This window comes from Mobula hypostoma, unplaced genomic scaffold, assembly GCF_963921235.1.
Source record: "Mobula hypostoma unplaced genomic scaffold, sMobHyp1.1 scaffold_42, whole genome shotgun sequence".
Taxonomy (NCBI): Eukaryota; Metazoa; Chordata; class Chondrichthyes; order Myliobatiformes; family Myliobatidae; genus Mobula; species Mobula hypostoma.
The window spans coordinates 1,004,852-1,025,024 of record NW_026948219.1 but is presented as its reverse complement, the minus strand read 5'-3'; the positions used below and the strand labels follow the sequence as shown (position 1 = coordinate 1,025,024).

The window sequence follows — 20,173 nt, the reverse complement described above, 5'->3', positions numbered from 1 at the left end:
TGAACATTGACTTCTCTAACTTCCGCTAGGCCCCACCTCCCCCTCGTACCCCATCTGTTACTCTTTTTAATGCACACATTCTTTCTCTCACTCTCCTTTTTCTCCTTCTGTCCCTCTGAATATACCTCTTGCCCATCCTCTGGGTCACCCCCACCCCCCGTCTTTCTTCCCGGACCTCCTGTCCCATGATCCTCTCGTATCCCTTTTGCCTATCACCTGTCCAGCTCTCGGCTCCATCCCTCCCCCTCCTGTCTTCTCCTATCATTTTGGATCTCCCCCTCCCCTTCCAGCTTTCAAATCCCTTACTCACTCTTCCTTCAGTTAGTCCTGACGAAGGGTCTCGGCCTGAAACGTCGACTGTACCTCTTCCTAGACATGCTGCCTGGCCTGCTGCGTTCACCAGCAACTTTGATGTGTGTTGCTAGAAAATATGGGACTTGAGAGGGAAAATCTCAATAAACCAAAATGTTTTCTAAACTATAACCAAATCCTCAATGTATGTTTAACCACCACATTGTCAATTAATTTATTTAAAGGTAAAGGAAGCAAGGATCCAAGTAAAGAAATAATGGAAAATTTTATAAGAGTTGACTTCCAAAAAAACCCATATAGAGCAATTCTCATAGTTAATGTAATATATCCAGAACGTAATATTACGTATATTAACTGCCCAATAATATAACCTAAAATTGGGTAGGGTAAAGCTTCCATTCTGTTTGGGTTTTCGAAGGTGAGCTTTATTTATACAAGGTTTTTTTTTTATTCTTTCATATATACGAAGAAGGAATTGAATCCAAAGAGTCAAAAAAAGATTTAGGAATAAAAACAGGCACAGCTTGAAAAAGGTATATAAATTTAGGTAAGATATTCATTTTAATAGAATTGATTCGGCCAATCAGTGATAAAGAGAGAGGCAAGTAATTAGAGTGTTTTTAACGTAATTCAATGAACTTTAAAAATTTTCCTTAAATAAATCTTTATTAATTGTTACTCCTAAATATGTAAATTGTTCTCCTAAAATTTTAAAAGGAAGGTTAATATCTGTTGGTATTAAATTGTTTAAAGGAAAGAGTTCACTCTTCTGTAGATTTAATATATATCCTGAGAACTGACCAAAATTAGTAAACGGAACACAAATGGTAAGGAGGTTGTAACATTAGATAAAAAAGCAATAAGTCATCAGCACAGAGCGACACTTTATGAATAGTACCTCTCCTTAAAATACCAGTGATCTCTTTTGACTCTCGAAAAGCAATTGCTAAGGGTTCTAAAACCAAATCAAAAACCAGGGGGCTCAAGGGGCAAACTTGTCTAGTTCCACGTTGGAGTTTAAAGGGTTTAGAATTCTGAAAATTAGTAAGAACCCGAGCGGAGGGAGATAAAGTAATTTAATCTCATGAATAAAAGTAGGTCCAAAATAAATTTTTCTAAGGATGTAAATAGAAAGTTCCATTCAACTCTGTCAAAAGCCTTCTCCACATCCAAAGGTATCACACATTCTGGTATTTCCTTAGATGGAGCGTATATAACATTTAACAAACACCGTATATTAAAATGGGAATATCGATTTTTAATAAATCCTGTCTAATCATCCAAAACTACAGAAGATATAACATTTTCAAGTCTGCGAGCCAACACTTTAGATAAAATTTTAGTATCAAAATTGAGTTAAGAGATAGGTCTGTATGAAGAACATTCAGTCGGATTCTTATTCTTTTTGAGAATGAGCGAAATGGAAGCTTCGTAAAAAGACTGCTGTAGTCTTCCTTCCTTAAAGGAATCTGTAAGTGTAGAACTTAAGTGTGGTATAAGCAAGGAAGGAAAAGCCTTATTAAACTCTTCAGAGAATCCACCGGGTCCTGGGGATTTCCCAGAATACAATTCTCAAATAGCCTGAGCAATTTCATCCTGGGAAATAGGTTGATCCAATTGCCCACGATCATCTAACGAAAGATTAGGAATATTTAATTGATCTAAAAAATTATTCATTGCAATACTATCATTAACAGAGTCAGAACTATACAATTTAGAACAAAATTCCCTGGAAGTATCATTAATTTCAAGGTGGTCAGTTGTCATGTCTCCATTAATTTTATGTATTTCTTTAATTTCCTGATCGGCTGAAAATGGCTTCAATTGATTAGTCAGTAGCTTACCAGTTTTATCTCTGTGAATATAAAGTTGACTTCTATCTTTAAAAAGTTAGCTTTCAATTGGATATGTTAAAAGAAGATCATATTTAGTTTTAGTTTCAGTACGTCTCTTATATGTTTCAGGATCAGATACCGAAGCATATTTATGGTCCAGTTGCTTTAGCTGATTGGCTAATTCATTTCTTTCTTTGTTAGCTTTTATAATGATGTTTGCAGTATAAGAAATAATTTGACCCCAGATGTATGCTTTAAAAGTATCCCATATAATAAGGCGAGACATCTCTTCCAACATATTTTCTTCAAAAATAAAGAGTAATTTGATTCTCCATAAGTTTTTTTAATCCTCATCGGATAACAGAGTTAAATTATATCACCAAAATCTACTCACAGGGATAGGACCAGGAAGATTTAAAGACAGAAATTACAGGAGAGTGGTCAGAGATAGCAATCTCTTTATATTCAATCGATCAAACTAATGGAATCATTTGACTATCAATAAAAAAAATAGTCAATCCTGGTATAAGAACAATAGACATGAGAGAAAAATGAATACTTCCTGTCCGTCAGATGCAGAAAACACCAAGCATCAACTATACCACATTTAGTTGGAAAAGATTGGATAAACAAAGCTGATTTATTAAGTGTGGAGGGTTTAACAGATGAGTGATCTAATACTGGATCTAACCAGCAGTTAAAATCTCCTCCCATCACAAGGGAGTAAGTACACAAATCTGGCAAAAATGAAAATAGACGTTCAAAAAATCCTGGATCATCTATGCTGGGAGCATATACATTAGCAAAATCAATCAACTTACTGTCTAAACTCCCTGATACAATAACAAATCGACCATTAAGGTCCGCAACAACTTTATGCTGAATGAAGGAAACTGCATTATGTACAAAAATCGAAACTCCAAGTGATTTTGCGTTGAACGAAGAGTAGAATTGAATATCCTTCCACCCAGTAAAAAAACGTAAGGTATCACAGCTGCGTATGTGCGTTTCTTGTAAAAAAAAAAGAGGTGCTTTTAATTTTTTAATATAAGCAAACACTTTTGGTTCCTTCTGGTGGGGTGAATCAGCCCTTTCACATTCAAACTAAACAGGTTAATATTTTGAACCATTTTAAATACCAATCAACATGTAATTAAAAGATCTGGCCATAAATTATTAAAACTAGAAAGCAAACCGTAAAGTAAGGTATTCAAACAAACAATCATATATTCAACCCAACACAGCTCCCGGAGAGAAATAGGCCCTACTCCCTCCCTCACCCAAAGCGAGAAAGCTGACCAATAGACAGTCAGCGAGCTATGAACTAAGTACCGGTCCCAAAAAGTCCTGTTGACAGAGAATAAGAAACTCCAGTCCTGCGATGTCATTATGTCCCTACCAAGACACAACATAAAAAGCAAAATAACTCAGTATTCCAAAATATAACAAAAGACAAGATATGAACAGCCAAAATGTAACCTTATTTCAAATTCGTATTAACAGAAGAAAAATCTTGATCAATAAGAAATATAACAGTTTTAGACTTCATCCTTCAAAAACTCTTTTGCATCTTCAACTGAATTTATTCTTTTTCGCAATCCGTTCTTCAAAACAATACTCAGACATGCAGGGAACTGAAGGGATGGTTTATATCCGTCATTATAAAATTCCGACATAATTTCTTTGTATTTCATGCGATCAGCCAAAACTTCAGGTGAATAGTCTTCCACAAATCTAACCTTGTAATTTTGGAAATTGATCATTCCTTGTCTCCGGGTATGGCGAATTAAAAGGTCCTTAATACGAAATTCATGAAAGGCTAGTCCGACCAATCTGGGTTTCGCCGCCAAGGACAATGGCTTCAAAGTCAGAGAGCGAGAAGCTCGATCGAGCTTCGGCTCCGAAGTGAATAAATCAGGGAAAAGCTGCTTCAGAAAGTTTGCAAAAAACTTCGTAGGGTCAGCGCCTTCAATTGATTCTTCAAGACCCAGGATTCGCAAGTTACTTCTCCTGTTTCTATTTTCGAGACTGATGATCCTTTTCAGCATTTTATCACTGGATAAAGATAACTCCTTGCAGAGTTTAATTGTATCTTCAACGTCCTCTTCAAGTGTCATCAGCTTCGCAGTATTCTCCTGAATTTGGTTCTCATGCTCAAATAAAGTTCGCTGAATTGTATCCAATTTGCTGTTAAGCCGTTGAAACTCCTCAGAGAAGTCCTACTTTTGCCATTTAAGGAAGTCACTGATTGAATCCAAAGTGACTGGGGATTCATCTTCGGTTTCTCTTCCTTTTGCAAACGCTTTGGTTCTTTTCCCAGCCACAGTAAAGCAGTATTGAAGTATTATAATAAGGTTTCAAAAGAAAGACTGGTAGGAGACAATTAAGTAAACAGGGTAGGAGCAATCGATAAATGACCAACAGGGCTCTGACTGCTTATTATATCTAACATATGCTTCCTTCTTCCGCTTGACGAGTTGCCTCACGTGTTTCATCAGCCACGGTTCCCTTTTCCTACCATTTTCCCCTTACCTCAGTGGTACAAACCTATCCCGAACCCAGCACAAGTGGTCCCTAAACTTCCTCCACATTACTTCTGTGCTTTCACCCTTGAACATCTGTTTCCAATTTACTCTCGCTTGTTTCTGCCTCATCCCTTCATAGTTAGCCCTTCCCCAGTTAAGCACTTTCCCATTTTGTCTGTTTTTATCCTTTTCCATAGCTATGCTGAAGCTAAGGGAGTTGTGGTCACTCACACCAAAATGCTCCCCCATCAAGAGGTCTGCCACCTGACCAGGTTCATTACCCAGAACTAGATCCAGTATGGCCTCTCTTCTCGTTGGCCGGTCACATACTGTGTCAGGAATCCTTCTTGAACACACCTGACAAATTCAGCCCCGTCTATCCCCCTTGCAGTCAGGAGGTGTCAGTCAATATGAGGGAAGTTGAAATCACCCATAACTACAACCCTGTATTTCCTGCACCATTCTAAAATCTGCCTGCTTATCTGCTCCTCGGTGTCCCGAGGGCTATTTGGGGGCCTATAGACTATTCCCAGCACAGTGATTGATCCCTTCCTCTTTCTGACTTCCACCCAAACCGACTCAGTGGACACTCCCTCTGCAGCGTCCTCCCTTTCTACAGCCGTGATACTATCCCTGACCAGTAATGCTACTCTCCCCCCGCCCCCCCTTCCTACCTCCCATCCTATTCCTTTTAAACACCTAAACCCCGGTACCTGCATCAGCCAATCCTGCCCTTCCTCCAGCCAAGTTTCAGTAACGGCCACAACATCGTAGTTCCTCATACTGATCCATTCTCTAAGTTCATCCCCTTTATTCCTAATACTCCTAGCATTGAAATAGACACATTTCAACCCCTTGAACTGGCTACATTTATGTTTTGTCCCCTGCCTGTCCTTCCTCACCAACTCAGAACACATAGCATCATGCCCTTGTCCTTCTACCCTAATCTCTGCACTCACATTCTGATTCCCACCCCCCTACCAAACTAGTTTAAACCCTCCCCAGCAGCTTTAACAAACCTGCCCACCAGGATATTGGTCCCTTTCCAGTTCAGGTGCAGCCCGTCCTTGTTGTACAGGTCAGACCTTCCCCAGAAGAGATCCCAATGCTCCAGAAATCTGAACCCCTGCCCCCTGCACCAACTCTTCAGCCACACATTCAACTGCCATGACTTCCTGTTCCTACCCTCTCTGTCTCGTGGCACAGGCAGCAATCCTGAGATTACCACCCTTGAGGTCCTGCTTTTTCAGTTTTTTCCCCTAACTCCCTTTATTCCTTCTTCAGGACTTCATCCCTACTCCTATCTATGTCATTGGTTCCCACGTGGACCAGGACATCTGGCTGCTCACCCTCTCTCCCAAGAATACCGAGAACTCCATCCGAGATATCGGGGACCCTGGCACCAGGGAGGGAACAGACTGGGATTCTATATATTTCCCACAGAACCTCCCTTAACTATTGAATCCCCTATCACTACTGCTCTCCTCTTTTCACTCCTTCCTTTCTGAGCTGAGGGTCCAGTCTCGGTGCCAAAGGCGTGACCACTACAATTTGTCCCTGGTAGGTGTAAGTCGTCCCCACCAACAGTATCCAAAACAGTATACTTATTGTTGATGGGAACGGCCACAGGGGTGCTCTGCTCTTTCTGTCTATTCCCCTTCCCTCTCCTGACAGTCACCCATTTACCGGTCTCCTGACTTTTAGGGGTGACTGTCTCCCTGAAACTCTGATTTATCACTGCCTCTGCCCCCCGAATGAACCGATTTGACAGGAGCTGCAGCTGGATGCACCTCTTGCAGGTGTAGACATCGGAGACAATTGTGCTGTCCCTGACTTCCCACATCCTACAATCGGAGCACTGGACTGCCCTATCTACTGCCTCCATTACTAACTCCTAAGTTAATTAATTAAATAAACTTACCCGGCCTTACCTTACTGGGAGCAAGCTCATCCTCTGCCTCTGCTCGCTGAAATCTCTTGAGCCAAAGCCTCAAAACTCCACTCCTTCACTGGCCGCTCTCCACTCCAGTCCACGTTAAACTCCAGTCCCAATAAAGGTGAATATGCAGCAGAAGAACCTCCTCCCTTGCCCAGTCACCAGGGTGCAGAACTGGGTGTGGTGAGCATCAGCAATAATTGCAGAGTTCGGCACCAACAGTCACTTTCAAAATTGCATTCAGCAACGGTGATGGACAAATATCCAGCAGGCAGGTTGTTGAAACTTTCTCCCCAGTGCAGAAATCGTGCTTGACTAATCTTTTGGAATTTTTTGAGGATGTAAGTATGAAAATGGACGAGGGAGAGCCAGTGGATATAGTGTACCGGACCTTCAGAAAGCCTTTGATGAAGTCCCACATAGGAGATTAGTGGGCAAAATTAGGGCACATGGTATTGGGGGCAGAGTACTGACATGGATTGAAAATTGGCTGGCTGACAGAAAACAAAGAGTAGCGATTAACGGGTCCCTTTCGGAATGGCAGGCGGTGACCAGTGGGGTTCCACAGCGTTCAGAGCTGGGACCGCAGCTGTTTACAATGGTTATTAATGATTTAGATGAAAGGATTAAAAGTAACATTAGCAAATTTGCCAATGACACAAAGCTGGGTGGCAGTGTGAAATGTGAGGAGGATGTTATGAGAATGCAGGGTGACTTTGACAGGCTGGGTGAATGGGCGGATGCATGGCAGATGCAGTTTAATGTGGATAAATGTGAGGTTATCCACTTTGGTGGTAAGAACAGGAAGGCAGATTATTATCTAAATGGAATCAATTTAAGAAAAGGGGAAGTACAACGAGATCCAGGTGTTCTTGTACATCAGTCACTGAAAGCAAGCATGCAGGTACAGTAGGCAGTGAAGAAAGGTAATGGCATGCCGGCCTTCAGAACAAGGGGAATTGAGTATAAGAGCATAGAGGTCCTTCTGCAGTTGTACAGGGCCCTGGTGAGACCACACCTGGAGTACTGTGTACAGTTTTGGTCTCCAAATTTGAGGAAGAACATTCTTGCTATTGAAGGAGTGCAGCGCAAGTTCACAAAGTTAATTCCCGGGACGGCGGGACTGTCATATGTCGAAAGATTGGAGCGACTGAGCTTGTATACACTGGAATTTAGAAGGCTGAGAGGGGATCAGATTGAAACATATATGATTATTAAGGGATTGGACACGCAGGAGGCAGGAAGCATGTTCCCGCTGATGGGTGACTCCAGAACCAGAGGCCACAGTTTAAGAATAAGGGGTAAGCCATTTAGAATGGAGTTGAGGAAACATTTTTTCACCCAGAGAGTGGTGGATATATGGAATGCACTGCACCAGAAGGCTGTGGAGGCCAAGTCTCTGGATGCTTTCAAGAAAGAGATGGATAGAGCTCTTAAAGATAGCGGAATCAAAGGTTATGGGGATAAGGCAGGAACGGGGTACTGATTGTGGATGATCAGCCATGATCACAGTGAATGGCAGTGCTGGCTCGAAGGGCCAAATGGCCTACTCCTGCACCTATTGTCTATTGTGAACCCAGTAGTGTGTCACAACTGTAACGTGCTGTGAGGTTTCAGTGTTAATGTAATGGCCTCTCTGTAATGTATCACTACTGAGGTAACGGTTTCTCTGTAGCAGCAATGTTTACGTTACGACTACAGACAACAGGGTTTTGAAGTGCAGGGCTATCCAATGAGAGAAATGTTGTTCTTTCTTGTGAGTCTGGAAGAGAGATTTTTGCGGTCTTTTGCTGGGAAGAGATGAGAAGACATGAATGGAGAGAGTGGGCCCTTTTCCTTTATTTTTTCTTTACTAATCCTATAGTCAAAGTAAGAACTACAAAGCCCAATCGTTTAATCGCATATTATGTACCGTTTGTTATTTCGGGGTACTGATTTGTAACGGGGGACACATCGTGCAGCATCCACCCAAACAAGATTTCTTAAGTTTGGCCGGGCTGGGGGGCTATCACCCCCTATATTAAGCTGCTAGCTGAAGCGAGAGTTACATATGGTTAGATGACTGAGCGAATCTCTTCACACATTTACAGCAGGTGAATGGCCTCTCCCCAGTGTGAACTCAATGATGGACATTTGGTGGCGATGGCCGAGAGAATCTCTTCCCAAAGTCCGAGCAGGAGATCAGCCTCTACCCAGTGTGAACTCGCTGGTGTTTCTGTAGGTTGGATGACCGAGTGAATCTCTTCCCACACACTGAGCAGGTGAATGACCTCTCCCCTGTGTGAAGACGCTGGTGTCTCTGTAGATGAGACAACTGAGTGAATCCCTTCCCACAGTCTGAGCAGGTGAAGGGCCGCTCGCCACTGTGAACTCGCTGGTGTGCCATTAGGGCAGATGACTGAGTGAATCCCTTTCCACAGTCCAAGCAGGTGAACGGTCTCTCCCCAGTGTGAAATCGCTGATGTACCTTCAGTGCGGATGAGCAAGTGAATCCCTTCCCACAGTCTGCACAGGTGAACGGCCTCTCTCCAGTGTGAACTCGCTGGTGTACCTTCAGTTGGGATGAGCAAGTGAATCCCTTCCCACAGTCTGAGCAGGTGAACAGCCTCTCTCCAGTGTGAACTCGCTGATGTACCTTCAGTTCAGATGACTGAATGAATCCCTTCCCACAGTCTGAGCAGATGAATGGCCTCTCCCCAGTGTGAACTCGCTGATGTACCTTCAGTTCAGATGACTGCCTGAATCCCTTCCCACAGTCTGAGCAGATAAACGGCCTCTCCCCTGTGTGAACTCGCTGATGTACCTTCAGTTGGGATGAGCAGGTGAATCCCTTCCCACAGTCCGAGCAGGTGAATGGCCTCTCCCCAGTGTGAACTCGCTGATGTACCTTCAGGTGGGATGAGCAAGTGAATCCCGTCCCACAGTTTGAGCAGGTGAACGGCCTCTCCCCAGTGTGAACTGACTGATGTGTCAGTAGGTTGGATGACCGAGTGAATCCCTTCCCACACACTGAGCAAGTGAACAGACTCTCTCCAGTGTGAACTCGCTGGTGTACCTTCAGTTCAGATGACTGAGTGAATCCCTTCCCGCAGTTTGAGCAGTTGAACAGCCACTCCCCAGTGTGAACTTGCTGATGTACTTTCAGTTGGGATGATCGAGTGAATCCTTTCCCACAGTCTGAGCAGATGAACGGCCTCTCCCCAGTGTGAACTCGCTGATGTACCTTCAGTTGGGATGATTGAGTGAATCCTTTCCCACAGTCTGAGCAGATGAACGGCCTCTCCCCGGTGTGAACTCGCTGATGTACCTTCAGGTGGGATGAGCAAGTGAATCTATTCCCACACACTGAGCAGGTGAACGGCCCCTCCCCAGTGTGAACAGACAAGTGTGCTTGTAGGTGGGAAGATCGAGTGAATCCCTTCCAACACACTGAGCAGGTGAACGGCCTCTCCCCAGTGTGAACTCGCTGGTGTCTCTGTAAAACAGAGGACGAAGTGAATCCCTTCCCACAGTCGGAGCAGGTGAACGGCCTCTCCCCAGTGTGAACTCGCTGATGCACCTTCAGTAGGGATGAGCAAGTGAATCCCTTCCCGCAGTCTGAGCACGTGAACGCCATCTCGCCAGTGTGAACTGACCAGTGTATCAGTAGGTTATATGATTCAGTGAATCCCTTCCCACAGTCCGAGCAGGTGAACGGCCGCTCCCCATTGTGAACTGACTGGTGTCTCTGTAGGTGAGGTGATTTAGTGAATCCTTTCCCACAGTCCGAGCAGGTGAACGGCCTATCCCCGGTGTGAACTCGCTGGTGAGCCATTCGGTCAGATGACCGAGTGAATCCCTCCTCACACTCTGATCAGGAAGGATGATCGAGTGAATCCCTTGCTCCTCTTCTTAAATATCTGGATAGAGACAGCAAAACTGGTGTGTTGTGTTCGAGATTCCCATAGACAAATTCCTTGTCATTTTTAACCTGTAAAAACATTTAAGAAATCCATCAATAGGTGTAGGACAATATTTCAGATGAGATCCCTTGAGTTGTCAAGGTGTGATCTGGCATCTCACTGTTACAGTGAAGTTCAACCCAAGTTGGAGAGAGAAATTATCTTCTAACTGGGCACAGCGCTGGTATCTGGAATGACCAACATATTCTTTGATACTGTTCCTGTCTCTATAAGAATGGGATATTTATGCCATCTCCAATCTGTGACCTGGCTCAGTCTGACTCTCTCCATTGTTATTATTCCCTGTTCCCAATGAGCTGCATGGGTCCCTGGCCCCATAGTAGCTGATACACTCTCACACAAACAGCCGACACTGCATTCCACACACCCACCACTGTGTGTAAAAAACTTACCCCTGACATCCCCTCGGTATCTATTTCCAAGCATCTCAAAACTAACAACCTCGTGTTAGCCATTTCAGCCCTGGGAAAGAAACCTCTGGCTACCCACATGATCAATGCCCCTCATCATTTTATACACCTAAAAAAGGCTCTAAACATAAACAAGGAAATTATACATTGCTCTGAGGATTTGTTGGAAGTATACAAAATTATGAGGGTACAGATAGGGTAAATGCAAGCAGCTTTTTCCACTGAGGTTGGGTGGGATGACAACCAGATGTCATGGTTAAATGGAGAAGGTGAAAATTTAACAGGAACATTTGGAAAAGCTCTTTACTGAAATGGTCGTGAGAGTGTGGAATGAGATGTCAACACAAGTGGTGAATATGAGCTCGGTTTCACCATTTAAAAGAAGTTTCGATGGGAGCCTGGATGGTAGGGGTCTGAAGGCGAAAGCCCCAGTGCAGGTAGTTGCAGTAGAGACTTTAAATGTTTCTTTCGGCATTGACTAGATGGGCCAAATAGCCTGTTTCTGTACTGAACTTCTCCATGTTTCTATGACACAGAAGCTGGCCAAACTTGGTTGGAAGGGAAAAGGTAGGAGTGACAACAGAGCAGCAATGGCTGGAGTTTCTGGGAGCAATTCGGGAGCTGAATGATCGATACATCCCAAAGAAGTGGAAGCATTGGAAAGGCAGGAGGACACAACCGTGGTTGAAATGAGAAGCCAAAGCCAACATAAAATCCAAAGAGAGGGCAAACAAAAGAGCGAAAACGATTGGGAAGCTTTTAGAAACCAACAGATGATGACTAAAAAAAAAGTCAGATGGGCTCAGGCGGTGGAATTATGATATTGTAGTCATTAGTGAGTCTTGGTAGCACCCAATAGTCTGAGGCATTTAGAGGAACAAAATATCTGGAGACTCAATATCTCTTGAAACCCAAGGTTCCCTGCACCAGTTACCTTTCAACTTTCATTTTGCAGGCACATACAAACTCTACACCCTCAAAATTTCACTTCTGAAGGCCTCCCACTTACCAAGTACTCCTTTGCCAGGAAACAGCCTGTCCCAAACCACACTTGTCAGATCCTTTCTGATACCATCAAAATTGACCTTTCTCCAATTTAGAATCTCAACCCATGGTCCAGACCTCTCATTTCCCATATTTACTTTGATTCTCATGGCATTATGGCCACTAATTTCTGTCACCAGCCCCGTATCATTTCCTAACAGATCATTGCACACTTCTACATTGGGAATTCTACGTACTGATTAAGGGCACATTTGACAAACTACACCCCATCTAGTCCTTTTACAGTATGGGATTCACAGTCAATACATGGAAAGTTAAAATCACTTACTGAATCAACTTTTGTTTCTTGGCATGGTCTGCGATCTCTCTACAAATTTGTTCCTCTAAATCCCTCAGACTGTTGGGTGCAACCAAGTCCCAATAATGGCTACAATATCATAATTCCCTGTCCTGAGCTCATCTGGCTTTCCTGTGATGCTTCTTGCATTGTGATATACACAGCTCAGCACATTCATCACACCATTCACAACACGCTGGAGGTACTCAGCAGGTCGTGCAGCATCCGTGGAAATGATCAGTTAACATTTCGGGCCAGAACCCTTCATCAGGACTGAAGAGGGAAGGGGCAGAGACCCCATAAAGAAGGTGGCGGGAGGGTGGGAAGGAGAAGGCTTCATGCTCAACCATTTGATTGCTGACTGTATCTGGTGTCTGAACAACATCTGATTGGCGTCAAGAAAATAACCTCTCCCTCATTGTCACAAAACATGCATCATTGTTGTCGCAGTTTATGTTGCACTGGATGCTAATGCTAAAGTAGCCATGAAAGACCTCAGTGCTGCTATTAGCAAGCTGCAGACATTGCACCCAGATGGAGCTTTGACTGTCGCTGGGGACTTTAATCATTATAACCTGTGTACCGTGCTTCCAAGATTTTACCAAAATGTATTATGCACCACCAGGGGTAATAAAACCTTAGATCATGTCTACACAAATGTGGCTGATGCTGACAAACTCACTACCCTCCCCCACCTGGGACAGTCCGACCATCTTTCATTGTTTCTGCTTCCCAAGTATAGCCCGGTCACTAAACGTGTGAAACGCACAATGAAGACTATTCAGATCTGGCTGTAGGGGGCTGACTCTGCTCTTCAGCACCAATTCCAGCACACAGACTGGAGCACGTTTGCTGCCCATGCCACCACAGACTCTCAGATTAACATTGATTTATACACCAACTCTGTCCTTGAGCACATCAACAAGTGTGTAGATAGAGTGACATCACTAAAACAATAAAAGTTTTCCCCAATCAGAAACCATGGATGAACAGAGAGGTTCACCTCCTGCTCAAAACCAGAGATTCAGCCTTCAGGTCTGGAGACCGGGAGGGTTACACCTCAGCCAGGGCCAACCTGAGGAGGGGAATCTCTCAGGCTAAACACATATACAAACAGAGAATCAAGGAGCATTTCAACTCCTCTGACCCCTGGCCCATGTACATGGCATACAGGTCATTACAGACTTCAAATCTCCTAGTATTGTGCCCCCTTCCAGCTCTGCTTCCCTCCCTGATGAGCTCAATTACTTCTACGCTCGCTTTGACCAAGAGAACAAGGAGGTCACCCTCAAAGCGGATCTCCCACCTGGTGAACTGCCTCTCTCACTTTCCACCTCCGATGTTTCTGCCACCCTGAGCAGGGTGAATATACGGAAGGCAGCTGGTCCGGATGGAATACCTGACCATGTGCTCAGAGTCTGTGCAGGACAGTTGGCCGGGGTCTCACAGACATTTTTAATCCATCCCTGGCCCAGGGTTTTGTCCCCACAAGCTTCAAGATTGCCACCATCGTGCCAGTACTGAAGCATTCCACTGCCACGAGCCTGAATGATTTCCGTCCAGTTGCACTCACCCCCATCATTGCAAAGTGCTTTGAGAGACTGGTTCTATCACATCTGAAATCCTGTCTGCCCACTACCCTGGACCCTCATCAATTTGCCGATCGCACCAACAGGTCAACAGAGGACGCCATCTCCACAGCACTTCACTCTGCCCTGACCCACCTGGACAGCCCCAACTCCTACGTCAGAATGCTGTTCATTGACTTTAGTTCGACATTCAATTCTGTAAGCCCCATCAAGCTGATCAAACTTCGCCAGCTTGGTATCAGCTCATCCCTCTGCAATTGGACCTTGGACTGTCTGACTAACAGACCCCAATCAGTTAAGTTAGACAACCTCTCCTCCTCCAATCTCACCCTGAACACCGGCGTGCCTCAAGGCTGTGTGCTGAGCCCTCTTCTGTACTCCCTCTTCACCTATGACTGCGTTCCTGTACATGGTTCGAACTCCATAATCAAGTTAGCAGATGACAACATGGTGGTTGGCCTGATCAGAGGGGATGACGCGATGGCCTACAGGGACGAGGTCCAGCACCTGGCCACATGGTGTGCTGACAACAGTCTGGCCCTTAACACCCAGAAGACCAAGGAGATCATTGTGGACTTCAGGCATGCTAGGAGCCACACTCCCAATCTACATCAACTGAACTGTAGTGGAGCGTGTATCAAGCTTCAAATTCCTTGGTGTCCACATTTCCGAGGATCTCACCTGGTCCCTGAACTCCTCCATCCTGATCAAAAAGGTGCAATAGCGCCTTTACTTCCTTTGGAGCATCAATAAAGCTCATCTCTGGATATGACGGACTTTTACCGCTGTACCATTGAGAGCATACTCACCAACTGCATCTCAGTGTTGTATGGCAATTGTCCCGTTTCGGACCACAAAGCACTCCACTGTGTGGTGAAAACTGCCCAGCGGATTATCGGCACCCAATTGCCCACCATTGAGAACATCTACCATAAACACTGCCTGGGCAGGGTGAAACACATTATCAAGGATGCATCTCACCCTAACCATGGACTTTTTACTCTCCTCCCATCCGGTAGGCGCTACGGGAGCCTCCACTCCCACACCAGCAGGCACAGAAGGAGCTTCTTCCCTGAGGCTGTGACCCTGCTGAACCTCACATCACAGCGCTAAGCAGTACTGCATCCGTATTGTACTGTCTCAGTACTTTTATATTTTTGTGTGCTGTAGTACTTACTTTTTATTCACAGTTATTTTGTAAATAACACTATTCTTTGCATTTCTGGTCAGATGCTAACTGCATTTCATTGGCTTTGTATCTGTACTTGGCACAATGACAATAAAATTGAATCTAATCTAATCTAAAAAAAAAACAAAGGAGCTGATTGTGGACGACAGGAGGAATGGTGACAGGCTAACCCCTATTGACATCAATGGATCTGGGGTTGAGACGGTGGACTGCTTTAAGATCCTTGGCATAAACATCAGCGAGGACCTCACATGGTCTGTACATACCGGCTGTGTTGTGAAAAGAGCACAACAGCACCTTGCTCACCTCAGATGGCTGAAGAAGTTTGGGATGGGGCCCCAAATCCTAATAACTTTCTACAGGAACACAGTTGAGAGCATCCTGACTGGCTGCATCACTGCCTGGTAAGGGACCTGTACTTCCATTAATCGCAGGAACCTGCAGAGAGTGGTGCGGACAGCCCAGCGCATCTGTAGATGTGAAGTTCCCACTATTCAGGACATTTACAGAGACAGGTGTGTAAAAAGGGCCCAAAGGATATTGGGGACCCAAATCACCACAACCACAAACTGTTCCTGCTGCTACCATCCAGGAAACGGTACCACAGCAAAAGGACCAACAGGCTCCGGGACATCATCTTCCACCAGGCCATTACACATTGCACATTCTGATGGGGATGTAATGTAAAGATTTCTACTCCTCATGTATATGAAGGATGTATGTAATAAAGTCAATTCAATTCACCCTCCCCACTATCTGTTCTGTCAGTCTCACTCCCATTCCCCCTACAACTTATTTTAACCACATCACCCTCTCCCCACACTAGCATTAGCGAGCCTTACCACTGGGATATTAGTCCCCTCTTGTACTGTTCCCCTCACTAACGAATCCCCTCTCACCCCTTTGACTTTCCTCTGTCAGTAATCCCCCCAACAGTTTCTAAAGTGGATCCACCTGTTGTTGTGTGGGACGGACACAAGATTACTCTGCGATGGCTATTTAACCTCATTCCCCTTCCGGACTCTCACCCAATTTCCTGTGTCCTGCACCTTGGGTGTAACTCATCTCTCTTCACGTTACATCTATCCCAATGCCCCCCACCCCACCCTGACTCCTGGATGATCTGGAATTCATCCATTTCAAGTTCAAACTCTGTAAATTGCAGGGTTACAAGTTGCAGCTGGATGTACATCTTGTAGGTGAGGGCATCGGGGACACTGGAGGTCTTCCCACCTTCCCACCAATGTCCCCTCTAATTTGTAATATAGAAACAGAAAATAGGTGCAGGAGTAGGCCATTCGGCCCTTCGAGCCTGCACCGCCATTCATTATGATCATGGCTGATCATCCAACTCAGAACCCCGCCCCAGCCTTCCCTCCATACCCACTGACCCCCGTAGCCACAAGGGCCGTATCTAACTCCCTCTTAAATATAGCCAATGAACTGGCCTCAACTGTTTCCTGTGGCAGAGAATTCCACAGATTCACCACTCTCTGTGTGAAGAAGTTTTTCCTAATCTCGGTCCTAAAAGGCTTCCCCTCTATCCTCAAACTGTGGCCCCTTGTTCTGGACGTCCACAACATCGGGAACAATCTTCCTGCATCAAGCCTGTCCAATCCCTTTAGGATTTTATACGTTTCAATCAGATCCCCCCCCTCAATCTTCTAAATTCCAACGAGTACAAGCCCAGTTCATCCAGTCTTTCTTCATATGAAAGTCCTGCCATCCCAGGAATCAATCTGGTGAACCTTCTTTGTACTCCCTCTATGGCAAGGATGTCTTTCCTCAGATTACGGGACCAAAACTGCACACAATACTCCAGGTGTGGTCTCACCAAGGCCTTGTACAACTGCAGTAGTACCTCCCTGCTCCTGTACTCGACTCCTCTCGCTATAAATGCCAGCATACCATTCGCCTTTTTCACCGCCTGCTGTACCTGCATGCCCACTTTCAATGACTGGTGTATAATGACACCCAGGTCTCGTTGCACCTCCCCTTTTCCTCATCAGCCACCATTCAGATAATAATCTGTTTTCCTATTTTTGCCACCAAAGTGGATAACTTCACATTTATCCACATTAAATTGCATCTGCCATGAATTTGCCCACTCACCCAACCTATCCAAGTCACCCTGCATCCTCTTAGCATCCTCCTCACTGCTAACACTGCCACCCAGCTTCGTGTCATCCGCAAACTTGGAGATGCTGCATTTAATTCCCTCATCCAAGTCATTAATATATATTGTAAACAACTGGGGTCCCAGCACTGAACCTTGCGGTACCCCACTAGTTACCGCCTGCCATTCTGAAAAGGTCCTGTTTATTCCCACTCTTTGCTTCCTGTCTGCTAACCAATTCTCCACCCACACCAATAACTTACCCCCAATACCGTGTGCGTTAAGTTTGCACACTAATCTCCTGTGTGGGACCTTGTCAAAAGCCTTTTGAAAATCCAAATATACCACATCCACTGGTTCTCCCCTATCCACTCTACTAGTTACATCCTCAAAAAATTCTATGAGATTCGTCACACATGATTTTCCTTTCACAAATCTATGCTGACTTTGTCCGATCATTTCACCGCTTTCCAAATGTGCTGTTATCACATCCTTGATAACTGACTCCAGCAGTTTCCCCACCACCGACATTAGGCTAACCGGTCTATAATTCCCCCGTTTCTCTCTCCCTCCTTTTTTAAAAAGTGGGGTTACATTAGCCACCCTCCAATCCTCAGGAACTAGTCCAGAATCTAACGAGTTTTGAAAAATTATCACTAATGCATCCACTATTTCTTGGGCTACTTCCTTAAGCACTCTAGGATGCAGACCATCTGGCCTTGGGGATTTATCTGCCTTCAATCCCTTCAATTAACCTAACACCACTTCCCTACGAACATGTATTTCGCTCAGTTCCTCCATCTCACTGGACCCTCTGTCCCCTACTATTTCTGGAAGATTATTTATGTCCTCCTTAGTGAAGACAGAACCAAAGTAATTATTCAATTGGTCTGCCATGTCCTTGCTCCCCATAATCAATTCACCTGTTTCTGTCTGCAGGGGACCTACATTTGTCTTTACCAGTCTTTTCCCTTTTACATATCTATAAAAGCTTTTAATGACCAGTGTGCACGAAAAGCTTTTACTGTGCATATTGTTACCCAGTGACAACATGGGCAGAGTGAACTTTAAATAGAGAGGTATTCATTTTAACAGCTAGCAAATCACTGTCAATCAGAACTTTGATCTCCTCTGGGTTTGATCAAATTCATCTGCACTCTCACACAACCTGTATAGTAGGCCTGTAGTGGGTAATGATTTTCTCTCCACAGCTGTTCCACACCATCCATACGTCATTTGCTTGCTAAATGACGCTTTAAAAAGTCAGATTTCCAAATATCACTCCACTTCTTCCCACTTTCAAATTCTCCAGCAACTTTTACATCACCACAATACACACAGGTAACACCAGTTTCTGTATTGTACATAAATATTTCCCCTGAACCCTCCCTCAGGTGACTGACAGTGGTGAACTCAGTGATGGCATTGCCAATGAATATGAAGGGAAGGGCAGTAGTCTGTCTCATTGGAGTCTGGCACATTTGTAATGTGAAAGCTACTTGTTGCCCAGGGCAAAGGTGTTTGATATCATTATGTACCCAGAGAGAATGGGACAAAACATATTCTTACGGGTAGAAAAGTCCAGAACAAGAGGAGGTAGAACAAGCAACAGACACAAAATGATGGAGGAACTCAGCAGGCCAGGCAGCATCTATGGAAAAGAGTACTAATGCTGAGTTCCTCCAGCAATTTGTGTGTGTTGCTTGGATTTCCAGCATCTGCAGATTTTCTCTTGTTTGTGACTGGAGGCAGAACAAAGGTGATTTTCTCAACAGCTGATGTAAAAGATTTTGTTCCCTTTCTCCGAGTTCCCGATCCTTGCATTTAGACAGCTGGAGCTCAGCTCTGTCTGAGAGATCCATCGGTTCCCATTCCCTCATCAGCCGGAAGCTCCCCGGGGCCCGTGTACGGATGGTGGGGCTGAGAGAGAGGGAAGAGAGCAGGACTGTCCCGGGATTGCGGGTCACGGAGTCCGGAGCTCACAGCAACTACCCGAAGTCGGTGTTGAAAACGCCCGCCCGGTGAGACCCCCAACCCGGAGATCCCTTCTTACCTCAACCGATCATCCGGGGCCTTTTGTGCACCGCGCGCTGGTGAGCTCGAGCTTGGTCGGTTTAACGGCTGGGCTACTAATCACGTGACCAGTCCCTCCCCCACCGCTGTCAACAGAGGTTTCATGCGCTACGCTATTCCCATTGGTGGGAAGCGATGTCAATCACTTCTTCCAGCCAATAGCGAAGTCTGACCAACCGAGAGGGCGTTACCCCCGCTGACACCGTCTCCCGAACTTTCCGTCACGGCGGGACAACCGTCAAAGTAAATGTCCGCTTTCTGATTTATTTCCATTTCCCTCCGAGGGAAGTTGGGGCGTTTGTGAAGCGTCTCCTGCGGCCGGAGTCTGATGTGTCGCTGAGAGGTAGGAGGAGACCGCTCGGCCCGTCGGTTTGATGCCGGTTCCCCGGGGAGGGAGAGGGGGATTTTATTGAAAGGATGAAGACGGTGAGAGAGGGGGCGGACAGGATGTTTGTCCCGGTGGGGACAGGAGGGGCTCATCTGTGGAAATGTCTGAGCCCACGGTGGTGGCGAGCAGAGGGATTCACCACATTGGGGGGCAAACACCGGCAGACTGTTGCCCTGCAAGCGGGGCCAATGGTCCGGGCAAAGTGACAATTATTTGTGTTTTGTTGAGACTGTACCTGGAATATGGTGTAAAATCCCGCTCCCCACACTAACACGGGTCATACAGACCAAAGAACAAACTGCCGGAGGAACTCAGTGGGTCGGGCAGCATCTGTGGAGGGAAATGGACCGTCAACATTTCGGGCCGAGACCCTCCCTCTGGACTGAGAGTGGACGGGAAATAGTCAGAGAAAAGAGGTGAGGGGTGGGGATGGGGCAAGAGCTGGGGAGTGAGAGGTGGATCCAGGTGAGGGGGGAGGTGGGAAGGTGGAAATAGT

The 20,173-nt window shown here is 45.3% G+C and overlaps 1 protein-coding gene and 1 pseudogene across 4 annotated transcripts; one reads left to right on the top strand and one right to left on the bottom strand.

The window, feature by feature from the left end:
* The window catches only part of LOC134341928 (zinc finger protein 850-like), a 64,284-nt pseudogene that overhangs the window by 17,194 nt on the left and 26,917 nt on the right, over window positions 1-20,173 (top strand).
* On the bottom strand, window positions 1,008-19,340 carry LOC134341933 (zinc finger protein 585A-like). 4 transcript variants are annotated; one of them, XR_010016907.1, is made up of 3 exons: window positions 19,270-19,340; window positions 6,594-10,578; window positions 1,008-3,542 (listed from the first exon to the last, which is right to left on the bottom strand). XR_010016907.1 is itself a non-coding variant. In XM_063039870.1 (2 exons), the coding sequence occupies exon 2, from the start codon at window positions 10,420-10,422 to the stop codon at window positions 8,797-8,799; it is 1,626 nt and encodes a 541-aa protein (XP_062895940.1). In that variant the 5' UTR covers window positions 10,423-10,578; window positions 19,270-19,340; the 3' UTR covers window positions 5,359-8,796. The 4 variants fall into 4 exon arrangements, 1 of the variants encoding a protein (XP_062895940.1); XR_010016906.1 differs by having other exon boundaries at window positions 1,008-4,516; window positions 6,604-10,578; XR_010016908.1 differs by having other exon boundaries at window positions 6,604-10,578.